Genomic DNA, 17,895 nt, shown 5'->3' on the forward strand with positions numbered 1-17,895 from the left:
TCTCTTCTCCTTCTGTGGGCCTTACAATGCAAATGCTGTTATGCTTGGTGGTGTTGCTGAGTTCCCAAGTTCCTAGAGTCTATTTTCTTTTTCTTTTTTCTTTCTTTCTTTTTGGTCTCTTTCTCCATTTCAGCTTGATTGGTTTCCATTACTCTGTCCTCCTGGTCACTGATCCATTCTTCCGCTTCCTCTATTTATTCCACTTAGTATACATATATATTTTTGCTTGATGAATAAGTTTATTATTGTCTTTATCTGAAAAATCTTCAAAGAAAATTGTGGTTTGGTTTATTAGCTCTCAGCAGCCCACTCCTGAGCTTGAAGGAAGCTTGCCTTCTTCTGAGCTACCCGATCTTTCTTTTGGGCAAGAGACATTTTGGGACAGTTCCACCTCTTCTTTTTAACTTTTTTCTTAGGCTTCTTCTCATAGACTGGGTTCTCTCATATAGCAGCATGAGCTTTCTTATACATCTCCTCCATCGTGTCTGGAGTTCCATTGTTCTTTAGATATTGAGAGAACTGTTTCTTGTATGCCTCTTCGTCTTCTTCCATTAGGTAACGCATATAATCTGCAACATTCTGACCCATGATGTGCTTTTGATGTACTTCTGCTTTGAATTCCTTGCTTTCTGAATCATAACCGGGGAATAGTCTGGTACTGTGAGGGATAGACAAGCCTCCATCCACTGCTCCCTTGAGGGCCCCCCAAACTTTATTTCCAGTAGTAGTTCTGGCAAGCCCTGCATCAAAGTAGCAGGTGAAGGCACCAGGTTGACCATCAATGCTTTCCACATTGTATTCATCTCCAGTCACTTCCACTGGCCTTCATAGACCTTGTCCATGCCAAACCTAAGGAGCCTGCGGGCCAGCAGCAGGCTGGTACAATATGCTACAGCATAATTTGTCATGCCAACGTTCACACCATACTTTGGGAGGTCGTGAGTATAAGCTGCACAAACTATCATATCTCCTTCTATGCGGGCATAAGCAATCCGACAGATATCTCTGTTGGTTACACGAACTATCATCCTGTATTTAGGTGTGTTGTACTGATTTTTATCTTAAATTACCAAGAGTTTCCTGACATAATAATCAGTTTTACCCTCTCGACGTCTTCTAAATTTCACTTCGTATCTCTTGAAGTAAGCCTTATTCTTGACAACCTTAACAAACCCCATCCTGTGGATCAGAGACCGGCGTCCATGGCTCGCCACAGACCAGCAGGCCCCCACTTAGTATATTTTTAATTTCAGTGATTGACTTCTTTGTCCCTTATTCTTCTGAGTGTTTTCTATCTCTTTGTTGAGGGTCTCATGAGGTCTTCTACTCTTTTCTTAAGTCCAATGAGTACCTTTGACCATTACTTTGAATTCTCTATCAGACATATTACTTTCTCTGTTTCGTTAAGCTCTCTTGATGTGATTTTTGTCCTGTTCTTTCATTTGGGACATATTCCTCTCTCCTCATTTTGTCTAGCTCTGTCTCTATGTGTTTGGAAAGTCAGCTATGTCTCCTGCTCTTGAAAGCAGTGGTCTTTTTTTTAAAAGATTTTATTTATTTATTTATTTATTTATTTATTTGATAGACAGAGATCACAAGTAGGCAGAGAGGCAGGCAGAGAGAGAGAGGAGGAAGCAGGCTCCCTGCTGGGCAGAGACCCTGATGTGGGGCTTGATCCCAGGACCCTGGGATCATGACCTGAGCCAAAGGTAGAGGCTTTAACCCACTGAGTCACCCAGGCATCCCAAAAGCAGTGGTCTTATAAAAAGAAGGAAGGAAGGAATAGAAGAAAGGAAGGAAGAAAGGTAGGAAGAGAGGAGAAAGGAAGAGAGAAAAGGAAAGAAAGGAAGGAAGAAAGGAAGTAGCGGCCTCCTGAAGAAAGGGTCCTGTAGTGCCCTGCAGTCCAATGCCTCAATTTACCAGAACCTGGTACTTTAGGGCTGTCTCCTATGTGTGTTGTGTGTGCCCTGCTGTTGTGTGTTGGCTGCTCTTTCCTTCAGTCCAGTCATCCACAGTGGCTCTCTTTGCCTGCTATAAACAGGGTTTGGTCCCTTTGTTAAGGGACCAGTCTGGGGCCAGCTTGGGCTTAAATTGAATCAGACCCAAAGGCATTTGCCAGAGATGCTGTAGCACCAAACTGCAGGGCTCTTTCCCTGTGATGTTCCCTGAGATGCTTTTGTTGGTGGGCAGGGCCCACAGTGGACCCAATATCTGTCCCCAACCCACTGCAGTCATATGGATGTGGGTGGCTATCATCCCCTCTCCCCAAAGTCACTTTGGAGTGGTGTTGGCCCCTACTGGGGCTACATACACACTGCCAGGCTGGTGGCATACCTTCATATGGGCTCTGATCAAGGTTGTACTGGAGGGGGGACATGTCTGCCCACAGGTGTCCCTGTGTCTAGGCTGGGGAGAGGGGAAGGGAAATGATACCCACTAGCTCCTTTGTTCTTGGAGAAATCTCCCAATGATCCCTGCCTCTCCAGCACATGTTCTGGGATTAGTAAGTAAATTCTTTCTCCCCTATACCCCAGGTAGTTTATCAAGTTCCTGCCCTTATGCTGTATCTCAGCAGGGTTGTTTGTTGGGCTATCTTTTTAAGAATGGGAATTCAGTTTCCACTCACCCTCTCTGCTCTCCCAAAGCCAAGCCTGCTGAGTTTTAAAGTTCTGGGGGTTAAGCCCCACCAGTTGTATGAACTCATGAGATTATGCCTCTCTGGTTTTCAAGTCAAATGTTATGAAGGTTTGTCTTTCCCATGTGGGTCCCCCATGCCTGGAGTTCCTGGTGTGAGGGTCTGTTTCTCTCTCCTCTCTGCTACCTTGGCACCTCTCCCTCCCATGGACACTTCTATGAGCTCACTTAGCTCTCTACTGGATTTTGCCTTGCCTACCCTTTTTGATATGGCCTCTTCTTTACATTTAGGAATGGAGAGTCTTTTCTGCCAGTCTTTTGGGTCGTTTCCTGGAAGGAAGGCAGAGGAGGGAAGAGAAAGAAGGAAAGAGAGAAAGATGTGGGTTCTACTGGTATCCATGGGATGAGGTGAGGTTTGGGTCCTCTTATTCTGCCACCTTCCCTGAAGTCTTTGTGGTGCTGGAAATTACAGATGGCTCCATGTGACCCCTGACTCTCCTGGTTGCCAACAGTGACCTTCACTGGCCGTGGGTCATTGTACTGCATGCTTAGCTATTCCAAGAGGGTGCCCCAGTTCTGCAAGAGCTATGGCACTGACCCACCTGGCTGGCTCAGGACTGGGCAAGTAGGTACCTCCACACTCGCCAGCTGTTATCCAGGCTGCCTCAACAAAGCTGGGATCCTGCCCCCACATGAATACACAGGGAAGAAGAGGGGGTCACTGAGTCAGGTTGTCAAGAGCCAGCACCAAGAGAAGCCACCATATAAAATGGTGCTTCTCAATTCTTAGTGGTGAAGGATTGATTGGTTTACTTTAAATCAATCCCTGTGGGTCAATATTTGTCAAATACAACAATGGGAATATAAAACTAACTTTTAAATTACTAGATTCAAGATGGAAAATTACATTTCAAGAATATAGGAACATAAGAAAAGTAAAATTATGAAAATAGTACATGTTATTCATTGAAAGTACCTATAAAACATTTATCATAAGGACTCACTATTCCACTCAACTTTGTCATTCTGCAACCATAACTAAATAGTTATAAGTAGTGATTTTCCATATTAAACACTTATATGTTCACTTGGAATGAACACTGTCCATCAAGTTCTTAAGGTGGTAAAGGAGTTGGATTCTTTTCTTTTGTCTCTGCTGGTTCAGATGGTTCACAAGCATGCTCCTTGTGGGGGATGGTGCTTGCATGTTTTCTTTGACTAACACCCACCATAGAGAAATTAGCCTCAGAGAAGGAATATCGACAGGAAAGGAAGACAAGATTTTTCAAGTAACCTCTTGACAAATACTTCTAGTGGGGCTTATTTACAATCTGTAATTTCCAGCACCACAAAGACTTCAGGGAAGGTGGCAGAATAAGAGGACCCAAACCTCACCTCATCCCATGGATACCAGTAGAACCCACATCTTTCTCTCTTTCCTTCTTTCTCTTCCCTCCTCTGCCTTCCTTCCAGGAAACGGCCCAAAGACTGGCAGAAAAGACTCTCCATTCCTAAATGTAAAGAAGAGGCCATATCAAAAAGGGTAGGCAAGGCAAAATCCAGTAGAGAGCTAAGTGAGCTCATAGAAATGTCCATGGGAGGGAGAGGTGCCAAGGTAGCAGAGAGGAGGGTTTAGGAGAACAAAATATCTATTTTTTCTCTTCTCTCTCTCTCTTTTTAAGGAGGCTTCATGCCCTGTATGGACTCATGACTCTGAGATCAAGACCTGAGCTGATAACAAGAGTCTGACATTTAACCGACTGAGCCACCCAGGTACCCCCTGTTTTTTTCTCTTCTGTAAAGATGTCCCTAAACTTTGGCCTTGTGCTTGTGAGTCACCTCTCCCGGTGGTCCTTCAGTGGTGCAGCTGCCTGGTTGTAGGAAATCCTGTTGCATTCTGCCCTACTCTTGATTGACACCGGGGTTCCTGTCTTACGTTTCCCCAACTTTTCATGTCTACTCACACGCACTGCTGAGCCTCCATGCTATGGGTCCAAGCTGAAGGGCCTACTTTCCCTCTCTGGTATGAAGTTCTTTGGGAATCGAAATCAGAATCAGGCTGCACCTTGGGTATTAGACACGATGAATGTCCAAGCACCAAGGAACAGCCGCTTCCTCCAACCTGGGTTCAGTCAGTGTGCTGTGGCTCTGTCAAGCTCAGGAGACTTGGGCTAATGAATTAAAGAGTAAAGAGGCAGGATATCTACAGCCCACTCTCAGATGTCTTTGGAAAAAGCAAGGAAAAAATTGTTTAAAAGGGAGGTGCATTAAAAGGGAGTAGATTAATTTCCAGAGGTAGAAACACCCTTCTAGTACAGAATGTTTTGTAAACTATGTTTTGCTTTCTTCTGTCTCCTGGGTATGGCAGGACAGAGGAAGTGGTTTCCTTCCCATTTTATGTTCAGTTTCTTTAGTGATAGCCCAAGACTGTGCGTAAGCCGATGCCTTGGCCTGGAATGCCTCCTTCCAGTTCAGTTGGTCAACTGAGAGCATGCCTCCTACCTTCCCTCAATGTCTCTGTTCATCCCAGTTGCCATCCCTGAATTGCTTTCCAGGGAAAGGCAAGCCCACATGAATTCAGGATTGGATCATCCCAGTAAATTCTTTCAGGTCTTCTGCTGTCTTAAAGTGCCCTCTACTGGCTACAGAAAATGAATCCTCCCAGGATATGTTCTCCTGCCAGGAGCCCACATGAGCAAAAAATTAATTTTTTAAATTTCTAATCCGGGGTGCCTGGGTGGCTCAGCGGGTTAAAGCCTCTGCCTTCGGCTCAGGTCATGATCCCGGAATCATGCGATTGAGCTCCGCATCAGGATGTCTTCTCGGCGGGGAGCCTGCTTCTTCCTCTCTCTGCCTACTTCTCTGCCTACTTGTACTCTGTCTGTGAAGTAAATAAATAAATAAAATCTTTAAATTTCCAATCCATTTAAGTCATCAGAATAAATTTCTACCTCCTCAGATGCATCGAAGTTCTGGGTGACAGCACTCCTATGAGCTTGGAGGGAGGCACGTGTCTACTTTATTTCCTGTGGTGGAAAGGGCCCCTTGGGCATACCTGCGTCTCTGCTCCCAGGCCATGTTTAGAAGTGAGTCCTACATCTGTCTGGTACCAGATAATTGGTGATCCCCTGGGGATCTCTCTGTGGAGACCCACTGGCCACTTCCACTTTTGTGTGGTCATTGCCCGAATGAGGCAGGGTGGTATTCTGGAATATCTTCCCTTTCTTGGCCCCCACTATGAAACTAGCTCATCTGTACTTGGATCTTCAGACTCCTCTGGGGCTTCTCCCAAGATCCTTGAGTTGGCCCAGGGTCAGGGAAGGTGAAGGGCCCCCATGTCAGCTGTGGGTCAGAGCCCAGTCTAACATTCTCCTTCATGTACTGGCTTGGAGAATCTGCTGGGCCATCGCGGTAGCGGAGGGGTAGTAAGTAGTAAAAAGAGAAATTGGCTTAGTGGGTTTCATTTCAAATCTTTGATCTTTTTTTTTTAAAGATGTTTATTTATTTGAGAGAGAGAGAGCACAACCGGTGGGGAGAGGTATAGCGTGAGAGAGAAGCAGACTCTCTGCTAAGCAGTGAGCCCAACACAAGGCTCGATCCTAGGACCCCGAGATCATTACCTGAGGCTAAGGCAGATACTTAACCAACTGAGCCACCCAGGTGCCCCCTGAATCTTCTGACCTTAATCAAAACATTTACTCAGCTTTTCCTGTACTCATAATTAAAAATACCAAGAATTAGACATCTTTGTTTCCTGGTCCCATCAACTGCCTCTTTGAGAACTTCCCCTTGGGCCCTGGTGCCTTCTGGTTGAGTCTCCTGGGCTGGGGATAGGATTCAGGATGTATGTGAAGTAATTAAACACAGAACAGGGAGGAAAAAACAAGTCACCCCAAGAGTCTTCCTGCCACATGCCATAGCCACGAGGCAGAAGAATGCATTTATTCTTATAGTTTACAAGACCTTTGGTATTAGGGTGCCTTCCAACTTCTAGGGGTTCTTTTTCTTGCATTAAAAAAAAAAAGATGTTTATTTTGAGAGAGAGTAAGCAGGGAGAAGAGAGAAGGGAGATGGAGAGAGAATCTGAAGGCCTGATGCGGGGCTTGATCTCACAATCAGATCCATGACCTGAACTAAAACCAAGAGTCAGACATTTAACTAACTGAGCCACCCAGTCACCCCAAATCCTTTTTTTAACTTAAGGTCTACACCCAACTTGGGGCTCAAACACACAACCCTGAGATCAAGAGTTGCATGTTCTGGGCGCCTGGGTGGCTCAGTGGGTTAAAGCCGCTGCCTTCGGCTCAGGTCATGATCCTGGGGTCCTGGGATCGAGTCCCGCATGGGGCTCTCTGCTCAGCAGGGAACCTGCTTTCTCCTCTCTCTCTCTGCCTGCTGCTTCTGCCTGCTTGTGATCTCTGTCTGTCAAATAAATAAATAAAATCTTCCAAAAAAAAAAAGTTGCACGTTCTACCAACTGAGCCAGCCGGAAAGCTCCGAAAATGACTTGCAGACTTCAAGCCCCTCTATCTTAATTCTTTTTTTTTTTTATTAGAGAGAGGGAGAGAGGGACCACAGGCAGACAGAGTGGCAGGCAGAGTCAGGGAGAAGCAGGCTCCCCGCTGAGCAAGGAGCCCCATGTGGGACTCGATCCCAGGAGGCCGGGATCATGACCTGAGCCGAAGGCAGCTGCTTAACCAACTGAGCCACCCAGGCATCCCTCTATCTTAATTCTTTAGCTAGTATCTCCTAAGAAATAGGACAAGCTTTTACATAGTGACTGTACAGCTGAATTCAATGAAATTTAACACGGACACAGCATTTTTAAATGTATTCAATATTCAAATTTCTCTGATCATCCCAGCTTCTTTTAGAGCCTGTTTTTCAGTTTAGAACCATGAATTCCCTTAGTTGTCTCTTTATTCTCCTTTATTCAGCTATAGGTCCTGGATCTTTCTTTCATGACATTAACGTTTTTCAAGGGAACAGGTACCTTGTTTTATCGAATGTCCTCCATTGGGACTAGTCAGTTTCTCAGCCTCATGACTCAGGTTTTGCGATTTTGGCAGAGTAGCACAGAAGGGATGTGTCCTTCCCAGTACATCACATCAGGAGGCCCTGAGGCCGGTTTGTCTCATTTGGGTAATGTTAAGTTTAATGACTTGTTAGAAGTGGTGCATGACCATGACTGGTTTCTCCACTGCAAAGGTATTTACCCGCTTTGCAAAACAGTAAGCATTCTATTGGAGGAAATGTGTGTAACTAGCATGCTACCTAACACAATCTCACCCAACCCAGTGGTTCTGGCGTCTATTGCTGTCAAGATGAGTTCGTCTTATGGTTGCAGAATGGTGGTTTTCCTAACTCTATTGCCCCTTTTCTATTAGTTACCATGCTACTGTAAGGAAGGGCCTAGAAGAATGCATTATGCTAGGATCCTTTTCCCATTCTTCCTCTACATCTTTACTCTCTGCTTGAAAGGCCATCCTTCCCTCCCCACCCCCATGCCTGGCAAATCCTGCCCATCTTTGAAGCCCAGATCCAGGGTCACCTTGTCTCAAAGCCTTCCCTGCCCCAGTTGGGCAGATAAACCCCTCACTCTGCCTTTCCCCTTCAAGCAAGATGGGCTGCAGCTGTCTGGCCTTCTCAAGGCCCCCACCCCCACCCTCTACCCCAGGGCCGGAAGAGACTGTGGAAGGAAAACCCTCCCTCACATAGCAAGAATCCCACCCCCAGCACTGCCTGACCCAGCACAGTGGTTCTCAAACTCCCCAGGAGGTCCAGGGAAAATGGAGAAGATGCCTGGGCCCTACACTGCCCAAGCATCTCACTGGCTTAACAAGTTTGTTTCTCCTTCAGATCACATGCAAAATGCGGGTTGGCACAGAGTCTGGCCCATGTGGGCAACTCACCCGGGCAACTCAGGGTGAAGGAGGCTGCACCAGCCTGTCCCCCCCTTTCCACCTGCCCTTCAGGTGGGGAGTCAGGCACGGATCTCTCTCTGCTCACAGCCTCCAGGCCAGAACTAATCATGTGCCTTGTTCCCTGCAGAGTGGCTGGGAAGCATGGGGATCAGAGGGACTCCTGGGTGAGCATCCTGGCTTCCCGGTCACCACCGCGTTCCCCTTCTCTTTCAGCAGATGGGTCTTCTTTCTGCTCCCCAAACACACCAAATGCATTTCTGGCCTTTGTGCCTTTGCACTGGCTGCTCTCTCTGCCTGTGTGTCTTGTGCCAGATCTCACGGGGTTGACTCAAGTGCCAACCCCCTGGAGAGGCCTTCCCTGACTGCCACCCACTCCCTCACAACACCCCACTAGAATTCTCTGCACGGCCCTCCTTAAGCCATATTTGGTGCCATCTTTCTCCCACTAACAGACTGTACACTCCGTAAGAGTAGAAGCGACTCCGATCCCCACAACCTAGAACAGTGCCCAGCACACAGTGGAGAGTCAAGGCAAGCGAACTCAACGGATTAACCCCAAAGTATTTTACTGTTCACACCTTGCAGGTTAAGAAAAGAGGCCCCAAAGACAATACGGGCTCCCCCGAGGTCACCAGGACGGAATGGCAGTGCCTGGTTTGAAATGTGTGCTGCCTCCGCCCCCTGCCGTCTGCCTGCACAATTTCACCGCGTCCACGGACAGAGGTGGCAGAGGAAGTTTGATCCTTTTTCTCCCAATTCTCTGCTGACCCTCCACTGCCCTTGGTTTAAAAAAAAAAAAAAAAAAAAATTTAAAGCTTTTTATTTCAGAGGGGCAGGGAGGAGGGGCAGAGGGAGAGGGAGACAGAATCCTAAGCAGACTCTGCAGTGACCACGGAGCCCAATGTGGGGCTCAATCCTATGACCCTGAGGTCATGACTTGAGCTGAAATCAAGAGTCAGATGCTTACCTGACTGCACCATCCCGGCGCCTTCTGCCCCTGCAGAAGTTTTTGTTGTTGTTGTTGTTTTAAAGATTCTATTTATTTATTTGACAGAGAGAGATCACAAGTGGGCAGAGAGGCAGGCAGAGAGAGAGAGAGGAGGAAGCAGGCTCCCTGCTGAGCAGAGAGCCCGATGAGGGGCTCGATCCCAGGACCCTGAGATCATGACCTGAGCCAAAGGCAGCGGTTTAACCCACTGAGCCACCCAGGTGCCCCCCACAGAAGTTTTTTAACACAACTCCGTGGAGGGCAATTTGGTAAAATCAATCTAGGAATTTATCACACAGATGTGCTCACATGTGTGGAAGATTACATACATGCAATTTTTTTCCATTGCAGTGCTGTGCTAGAAAAGGCCAGAAGGAACTCCGTGTGTTGCCATAGGGTACTGGGGCCCGGGAGTGTGACTGTATCCACCGTGGGTACAAGTGCACAGTGGAACAGTGTGCAGCCCTGAAAGGTAGGGAAGATCTTCGGGCTCCAACTGGACAGGTGTCTAAGGGACGGCACCGTGTGGAAAGGGGTGGTCGGAAGAGCATGGAAGGTAGATGGCTTCCATTTAATTTCTGGAAGAGCTGAATAGCTTTACGTCTCACATAAATGGAAAAGACAAAAATGAAACACAAGCCAGAATCCCAGTGTGGTTTCCATCACTTGAACTTCTTTTATTGATATCAGAGAATAAAATTTGTTGTTTTGTGGTTTTTTTGATGCATGACAACACACTGTTGGTAGTGGTTGCACAAGGTTGATCATTAACTATACTAAATACTGCAACCTCCGAATTGCTGATTTTTACACTGGTATTTCCTTTGTGGTGATGGGTGGCTCCTCTCTGAATACACGAAGTGGTCCGTTCAGTTCGTGGTTTTCATATTCCTTTGTTATTCTACCTACTGCTTTAAAATACATTCCAATACAAAGAATTTCCTTGCAGTGAATGCACACATACAACCACGAGGGGAGCTGAAAGTAATGACCCAGCCCCCGCCTTGAGTTCTGAGAATAAGTAATCTAGAAGGGCAGGACTGGAGCTTGCTCCTTTGAGATGTTCTCAAAGTCTTCCGTGGGCATGTTTACACTCAACTGGACACATTTTTGCCAGGGTGGGAGGGACTCAGGGAACAGGGGATGGCAACATGACAATTTCATCTGCATATGATGTCACCCTTCCACAGATGCCTGGAACAAAGGACCAGGGAGCACTGTGCCGGCAGTACAGCCCTCAGGTGAGAATAAATAAGTTACCTGCTCGGAGTGGAAGGCCACAAACACACTGTGACCAGAATGGAGAGGACAGCACACACACATAATAAATAAAAGTTCAGAACTTGGTCAGTGACGGCAACAGGATCAGGCTCCCCTCTGTTCATTTCTGGTTCTTCCCACGAGCACCTCTATCTGTTCCTAGGGATAAATAGTGGCACACGGAGACCAAGGCTTTGGTGGGGCAGGCGGCAGGAGGAAAGATCGTGTTGTGACCACTGTGTCCTGAAACACGAGGGCCAGGTGTGCGGGCATCAACTGTGGGCGTAAAAACCACGTACGTGGGAGCACATGGGCCAGCCTCCAACGTCACAGCGAGGACTGCCTCATTGCCCTTGTGAACCAGTTTGGTATTACCTTTGGGGGTGGTTCTTTTTACTTTTCCCGTGGACACCTTCCATCCATGACCTTTTCCCCTGCCCCCTTTCCTTTTCACCCTATTGTGAAATTTGTCTTGGGTCTGGTCTTAATTTGGTTGTGATCCTGGGTCCCCAAACTCCACTGCTATCTCACGAGGGACTGTGTGTGTGTGAAACGTATTTCCGTGTCCCGGAGCCACAGAGAGAACAGAGACTGCGACTTTCCATCTAGTACCATTACTTCCCTGCATATAAAAAAGATGGAAAAAATAAGACCTCACACAGAACACAGCGGGAGTCAATACATTCTTTCAGGTCTGACGTCTGGCCTGAGGACCAAGGACAGGACATCGAAGGATGACTCAGTTTGAAGGCATGGAAAGAAAAAGTCACACCTCAAAAAAGAAGCGACTCTCCTTGGAAGCGGAGTGAAGGTCTTGAGGAAGCTGGGCCACTGGAAGAGGAAGAACAGCCCTGCCATCCCGGAAGCTACATCAGCTGCGTGTGGCCGCAGACGGAGGCTCGGCAGCTCCCCCGGGGTGTGGGAGGCGAGGCGCCCAGCGACACAGGCCGCGTACCAGCTCGCAATATGTGGCACTGGGAGCCGGCCGCAGATTCACGGGTTTCCTATCCATGGGATAAGAACGCACTTGGGAGTTTCAGTGCTTCTCAAAGGAGAGGAAAACAGGACACCCGGCTGCCCTTTGCCTCGGGCTAGCACAGGCAAAGTCCCAGTGAGAGCGGGGATGGTGCTGGGGGCCCCTCCCGTGGGATCGGGAGAAAGGGCAGGTGGATACAAGGTCTGCGAGTCCTATGTACACACTTTACAAAGTCTCCACTCTTCCCCCAATAGGCACGAGGTTGATTTGTCTAGCTCAGAGGGGAGGGACGGAGGAGGAGAGAGGGAGAGCTCGCAGTGCAGAGTGGGGGAGGAGAGGGAGGCAGGAGCGAGCCTGCTCTCCTCCAGGGGAAGGGCCCCCTCCCCCCTCACCGTAAGCTAGTTTGTTTGGGGAGCTTAGCACCCATCAAGATGCCCGAGGTGAGAGTCACAGGGGCTTTCATCTGCATGCTGGACCCCACCATGGTGGGGAAGCTGCGGTTCCTCCGGATGCCGCTACTGAGCTGCAGCCCGCCCACAGCACTGGTGACGGTGGGGCATCCGAGGGGCAGACCCTCAGGGACCAGGCCACCAGGCACGAGGGCCTGGGCAGGGCCCGGAGGCCCACAGAGGAGAGGTCCCTGATCCTCAGTCAAGGTGGGGACGTGGGCTCGCCCTGAGTTCACCACTTTGGCCACGCCGAACCTCCTGACTTTGTCCACGAGGTTGAGGTTGGAGACAGACACGTCTGTCTGGCTCTCGCTGCTCCGGACGTTCTTCTTTTCCCTCACTTCCCGCAGGATGGAGCTGGCCGGCTTGGAGGCCAGGAAGGTGTCATAGGGAGGGCTCGTGCACTTGAACTCGAAGGAGGGGGGAGAGGACGTGGGCGTCTGCATAGGCGAGTTGGGGGGGGTGGAGGGGATCACGGCCATCCTGGGGGTGTAGGAGTGCAGGAGGGAGCCCCGGCCGGCCCTGTCCCAGCTCTGAGGATCGTACACAGCCGCGGAAATGCCCCGCTCCTTCAGCAGCCACACCAGCCCCAGAGATGTGCTCATGGTGGTCGTAGACTCACGGACGTTAGTGAAGGACTCGGCCAGGCTCAGTCTCCGTGGAGTGCACGGGGTGGCCACGGGCGTGGACTTCAAGTGGCTGGTGCTGCCACAAGCTGGAGTTGGAGCCGAGTTAAGGCTGGTAAGGAAAGACAAAAGGTCATTCATCAGAAAATGCCCATAAGCCCCTGGGAACGGCTTGTAGCCAGTCTCCCGCAGGGGCGCAGGGAGGAGTCCTCCCACCCAGGCTCCCCAGATACCTCTTTCCCTGTCTGTTCCTCCCTCCTACCCAAGGGGGCTCTGGGTTCCCTTGCAGGGAGCATGGAAATGATTCCCTTGTCTCAGCCCCAGAACGGGGGCTAACTGTCTGTCCCTTTGCAGGTAAGGAAAGTCGGACTCAGAGGTTAGGGGGCTAGTCAATGTCACACTCAGCTATCACGTGGAAGACCCAGGATTTGAGCCCAAGTCTGAGGGCTCAGGCCTCAAGGATGGGGGTGGGGGGAGACCATTAGCAGAGAGGCTTCCTTTCCCTACCAAATGTAATCCAATTTCAGTATTCCTTCCTAATGACTCCTTCCCTGAGGCCAGAAGTTAACCACAGCTCAGGGATCTGAGAGCTCATCTTGGGAATGGCCCCAGCAGGTGGGACACCCAGGTGGAGGGCCCCTGAGTGATGGGGAGGTGGAGGCTGAGGGTGTGCTTCACGTCAGCAGTGGACCCCTGCCTCCCGACTCCCCCTGTAGGCTCTTCCCTCTGCCACACTACCCCTTCGTCCTCCTCCCGTGGTTGCTGAGTTCACCTCAGGGGGTGGAGATGTGGGGTCAGCGGCAGCCATGTCAGATAACATCAGGCCTACATCTGTGGAAGGATCTAGAAAAGGCTCACGGCATATATGAAGCCTGCATCAAAGGAACGCCTTCTTTCCAAAGATTTCTTCTTCCACCCCTGTTATGGTGGCTGAGGACCCAGGATGTTCCAGAAGCTGGGGTCCCGCAGTAGCAGGAGTTAGGAAAGAACAATGTGACAGCGCTATAGGGGGAAAGGCCCTCTCTTAACAGTGGGTACTGGGATGGGGCTGGGAGGCCACTCAGACAAACAGAGGCCATTCACAGTTGCTGGATGAACCAGCAAGGGCAAAGCAGCACACCCCTCTCCTTACAGTGTTGTGAGCCCTGCCCTGCTACCCACCCAAGGACATGGCAGGGGCTATAGATGCCCCTTAGAGCAGCCAGCTGGGTGGGTCCTGGGAGCTGGGGGACCCTCTGTCTCCAGCCTGGCAAGGGGAGGGCCAGATACCTTGGGCAAGCCACAAGCCAGGGGAATAGGCAGGAAGGGGTCTCCTGCTGTGGGAGGGAAGGTTCACAAGCTAAGTTCGAGCTAAGGCATCCTTCGGCTGCTTGCCGCTGGCTGGTCAGCACGGGGCGAGAAGCCCAGAACAGACCCACCTCAAGCAAGCTCAGTAGTGGGGATGCTGGAGGGTCAGGAGCACTCAGAGAAACACGAGATTAGAAGCCACAGCAGAGTCCTAAGGTTAAAAGGTGGATTCCTCAAACCGCACAGGTGGGACCCAACAAAATCAGTCTACAAGCAGGAAGGCCAAACACTCTGGACTCAAAATCTTGTTGACGGGGCCATTCTGGGGCGATCTATGATTTGGGGTCAAGCTCTTTCAAACTCAGGCAAAAGCCTTCTCTTGCTACTGACTGCCCAGGCCTTTCCCATCCCTGACAAGAGTTGGGGACAGGTGTGCTGGGTGGAGTCCTACGGCTTCAAGCAGGAGAGCACTGGGCACCTATCTCTCCCAGGAGAAGCTTTAGTGCACAGTGAAAACACAGAGCCCTGGGGGGGTCGGAATGCTGGCTTCTCCAGAGGCAGGCAGGGAGACAGAGAAGACAAGCTAACATTTGGATTCCCTTTCTGCCGAGAACTCGGGTTAGGCCCTTATTAGTGCTGGTACTGGGCTCAACTGAGCATCGGGGGGGGGGGGGGCGGTTAGGGGTATTCACTGTCAAGGCCCTGTTAGCCAGGCACAACCATAGAGACACAGCCACGCCTAAGTCCTGGGTTAGTGGCGGCCACACGTGCACACACAGCTCCTTCCAGGAGGCCCTGCCAGGCAGGCAGCGCTGGCCGTGTGCTCACCCCCTGCCTCGCCTGTGGGCTCACTCTCTGCCCTACATCTCCTCTCAGCTCAACGGGGCACAGGGCCGCTTCGGCGTCCTCCTCACATGACCTGCGGAGAATTATTCATAGTTTAAGGTGCTCCCTGGGGCAGCTGCTCCCTCCGAGCGAACGGGCCCGGCTCGCTTCCCTCCCTCTCTGAGTTACTTGCCATGCACCCAGGCATCTCGCTTGCCTGCGCCACACAGAAGATGCCTGGGAGTGGGGGTCTTGCCTTTTCATTGGAAGCCAAGCGGACCACCCCATGCCATCCACATCCTCTTGCCTGATGGTGTCAACCTCTACCACCTCTTTAAGGCACCAGAGGGAAATGGCCCAAGCTGGGCACACGATGTGCGGTCTTTGGGTTTTACCGTTTCAGTCATTACCACGTGGCTGCGGTGCATGGCTCCCTCGGTCTAGTCCAGAGGCACCGGGGGCTTCCACCAGGCTCAGTAACTCCATTCCGTGAAGGACCTTCATGCTCTACTGACAGACTTGGGGACAAAATGCCAGCAACCTGGGCCTTACGCCTCTGGTAGCATCAGCTTTGGCCGGTTAAGACCAGCCCTAAGAATTTGTGGCCCGTGAAAAAGACAACTGTAGATGGGTCCAGGTCTGTCTCTGGGGGGGATCTGAATCAACAGGGACCCCACACTGCTGACAGCACGCACTACGGGGTGCCTCGGCGGGGCCTCTACTCGACCTTCCTTGACCTTGAGTCTTGCGTCAAGAGCCCCAACCTCACCGCACCCTCCCCCCGCCCCGGGGCCGGGGCCCCTTACCTCGGCGTGACCCGTGTGAGCTCGTCTGAGGGGTGCAGGATGCGGCAGGTGGTGAAGGTGAAGGTGGAGTTGGTCTGTGACATGCACTTCCCGGGATGGTGAGCTACGGGCGGGGGGAGGGAACAGAACAGATTCCTCGAATCCGCACAAACCCGCGAGAACAGTCAAATCCCAGCATGGCTCGTAGCGGCGGGAGCAGCGATGAGCTACCTTGTGAACTGGATCTGGGCAAGGAAGGTGTAATGCCAACGTTCTGGATGGCAGAATCCAGAATCCCGTCTGGAGCACTGGCGTGCAGCGCAACCAGCTCCCGCTTCCGACCCAGTCCAGACAGGGTTCCCCATCGGTGTTCTCTGGCCAGTAGTGGATCCAGTTTGAGGAGCTAATGAGCCCGTGGGGCGGGGGGTAATTTGGTGTCCCTCCTCAGGGGTCAGAATCGGCTTCTTTCTCGTGGGGCTTCACACTTCTTTTCACTGGCAAACAGGTGCCAAGTTCTGCCAAGGAAATGGGAGAGGTGCGGGGCAGGAAAGGGCCTGGCCACCTGGAACCAGGGCAAGGCTCGCACGGCTCCCTTTCCAGATTACACGGAAAGGGGCTTAGGGAAGCTGGCTCCACTACTGTGTATCGGTGGTGGGCAGGGGTGGGGGGAGATGGGGCCTCAGCTGCCTCAGCAACAGGGTGGTAAGACTCCCAAAGCCTGCGGCTGTCTTCAGCCCTAGGATCAGGTGTGGTCTGATGCACTCCAGTGCGTGCAGCCCCTGTCCCATAGGCCACTGTCCTGGCCTCTCCAGGATGTCTGAATTCTAATGAAAATGAGACAGCCACCAGCTGTTCTCAAGTTATTCCCTTTTAAAGCTCTAAAGCGCTGTTGTTCAGGCAGCTGAAGACTAGGATTTGGAGCAAAGTAAACCACAGAAGCGTTAGGACCGTGAGTCAGGAAGCTGGCGAATGGTAAAGTGATGAGTGACAGTCTACGGGAGACATCATGATTGTAGAGGCCACCCTCATTCATAACTCAAATGCAAGAAAAAAAAAAAAAGGAAAAGGAGGGGGGAGATGCTGCTCTGAATAGCATGCACAGTGAGGTACTGGGACACACAACACCCCCTCCCGCCCAGCCCACCGCCCCTGCAGCAGCTCAGCCCCCAGAGACCTCTTGGGGGGAAACGCATTTGGTTCTCAGATGCCATGAGCACTCTGAAGATTCAGGAAGCTGTGAATGAGAATCTTCTAGCTCATTATGGCCACTTTTCTCTTGGATTTGACAAAAAGGAAATGGAAAACAAAACAAAAGAGATCGCTGCCCTAAACCTACAGATCCACACACAGCCGACTGTGTCTTTAAAAAACAAAAACAAAAAACAAAAAAACCCAGAACCAGATGAAACAAAAAATGTTGGAGACAGGCAAACTGAAGGCAGGCAGGACAAAGCCAGAGCACAAAAATGGTGGCAGTGAGTAGAGGTGCAGCGTAAGGCTGCTTTGCCCCGATTGTTCTAGTCCAGCCATCTTGCTGGATCCAGGCAGGTGCCCGTGGCCCCTGGCGTGGCAGCCAGCACCCCAGCCACCAGAGTAAACTCGCAGCCACATGGAGTGCCAGGCAGAGCAGGAAGGGGGGAAAAACACACATGGAAACAGCCTTTATGAATCTTTGTTTCTCAAGCAATAAATGGGATGGCTTAGGAACTCAGGCAACTGGAAAACTGTTGCAAACAAAACAAAAATGGAATAAGCTATGAAGAAAAGGCAACCAAACAATCACGATTCTCTGATGCAATAAGGTCTAGCAACAAAAGCAACAAAAAGCCTGAGAGAAGCGTCCCAAATAACCGGCATGAGGGGTTATTTGGGAGGGAGGGAGGAAAGAAAAACGCAGTAAAGAGAGGTAACTAAGAACAGTGGAAAGAGAGAACCTTACAAGTAAGTCAAAAGCGAGGCTGATTTAAAAGTAGGAGTGTACCCCCTTGAAACACGTGGCCAGACTATCCAATCAAAAGGTCCCAAGGCCCCCCCTCCTCCTCCACCCCATCACCCATGGGATCTTGGATTGCAACAGGTAGCGCAAGATGGACATTTTCAGGACACGGTTGCATCAGCAGAAGCAAAACCCATCGGACGCA

At 50.5% G+C, this 17,895-nt stretch overlaps 1 protein-coding gene and 1 pseudogene across 7 annotated transcripts in view; both read right to left on the reverse strand.

Annotated features, from left to right (window-relative positions):
* Positions 1–238: 238 nt before the first annotated feature.
* Positions 239–1,214, reverse strand: LOC123940401 (annotated as a pseudogene).
* Positions 1,215–10,199: 8,985 nt separating this feature from the next.
* Positions 10,200–17,895, reverse strand: part of TRAK1 (trafficking kinesin protein 1) — a 121,042-nt gene continuing 113,346 nt past the window's right edge. For all 7 annotated transcript variants that reach the window (XM_046003474.1, XM_046003473.1, XM_046003471.1 and 4 more), the window contains 2 exons: positions 15,776–15,878; positions 10,200–12,969 (listed from right to left, as the gene is read on the reverse strand). In XM_046003474.1, the coding sequence (XP_045859430.1) occupies positions 12,171–12,969; positions 15,776–15,878 (902 nt within the window). In that variant the 3' untranslated portion in view covers positions 10,200–12,170. The remainder of the gene's footprint in view (positions 12,970–15,775; positions 15,879–17,895) is intronic.

Source organism: Meles meles, chromosome 4 (assembly GCF_922984935.1).
Source record: "Meles meles chromosome 4, mMelMel3.1 paternal haplotype, whole genome shotgun sequence".
NCBI classification, from domain to species: domain Eukaryota; kingdom Metazoa; phylum Chordata; class Mammalia; order Carnivora; family Mustelidae; genus Meles; species Meles meles.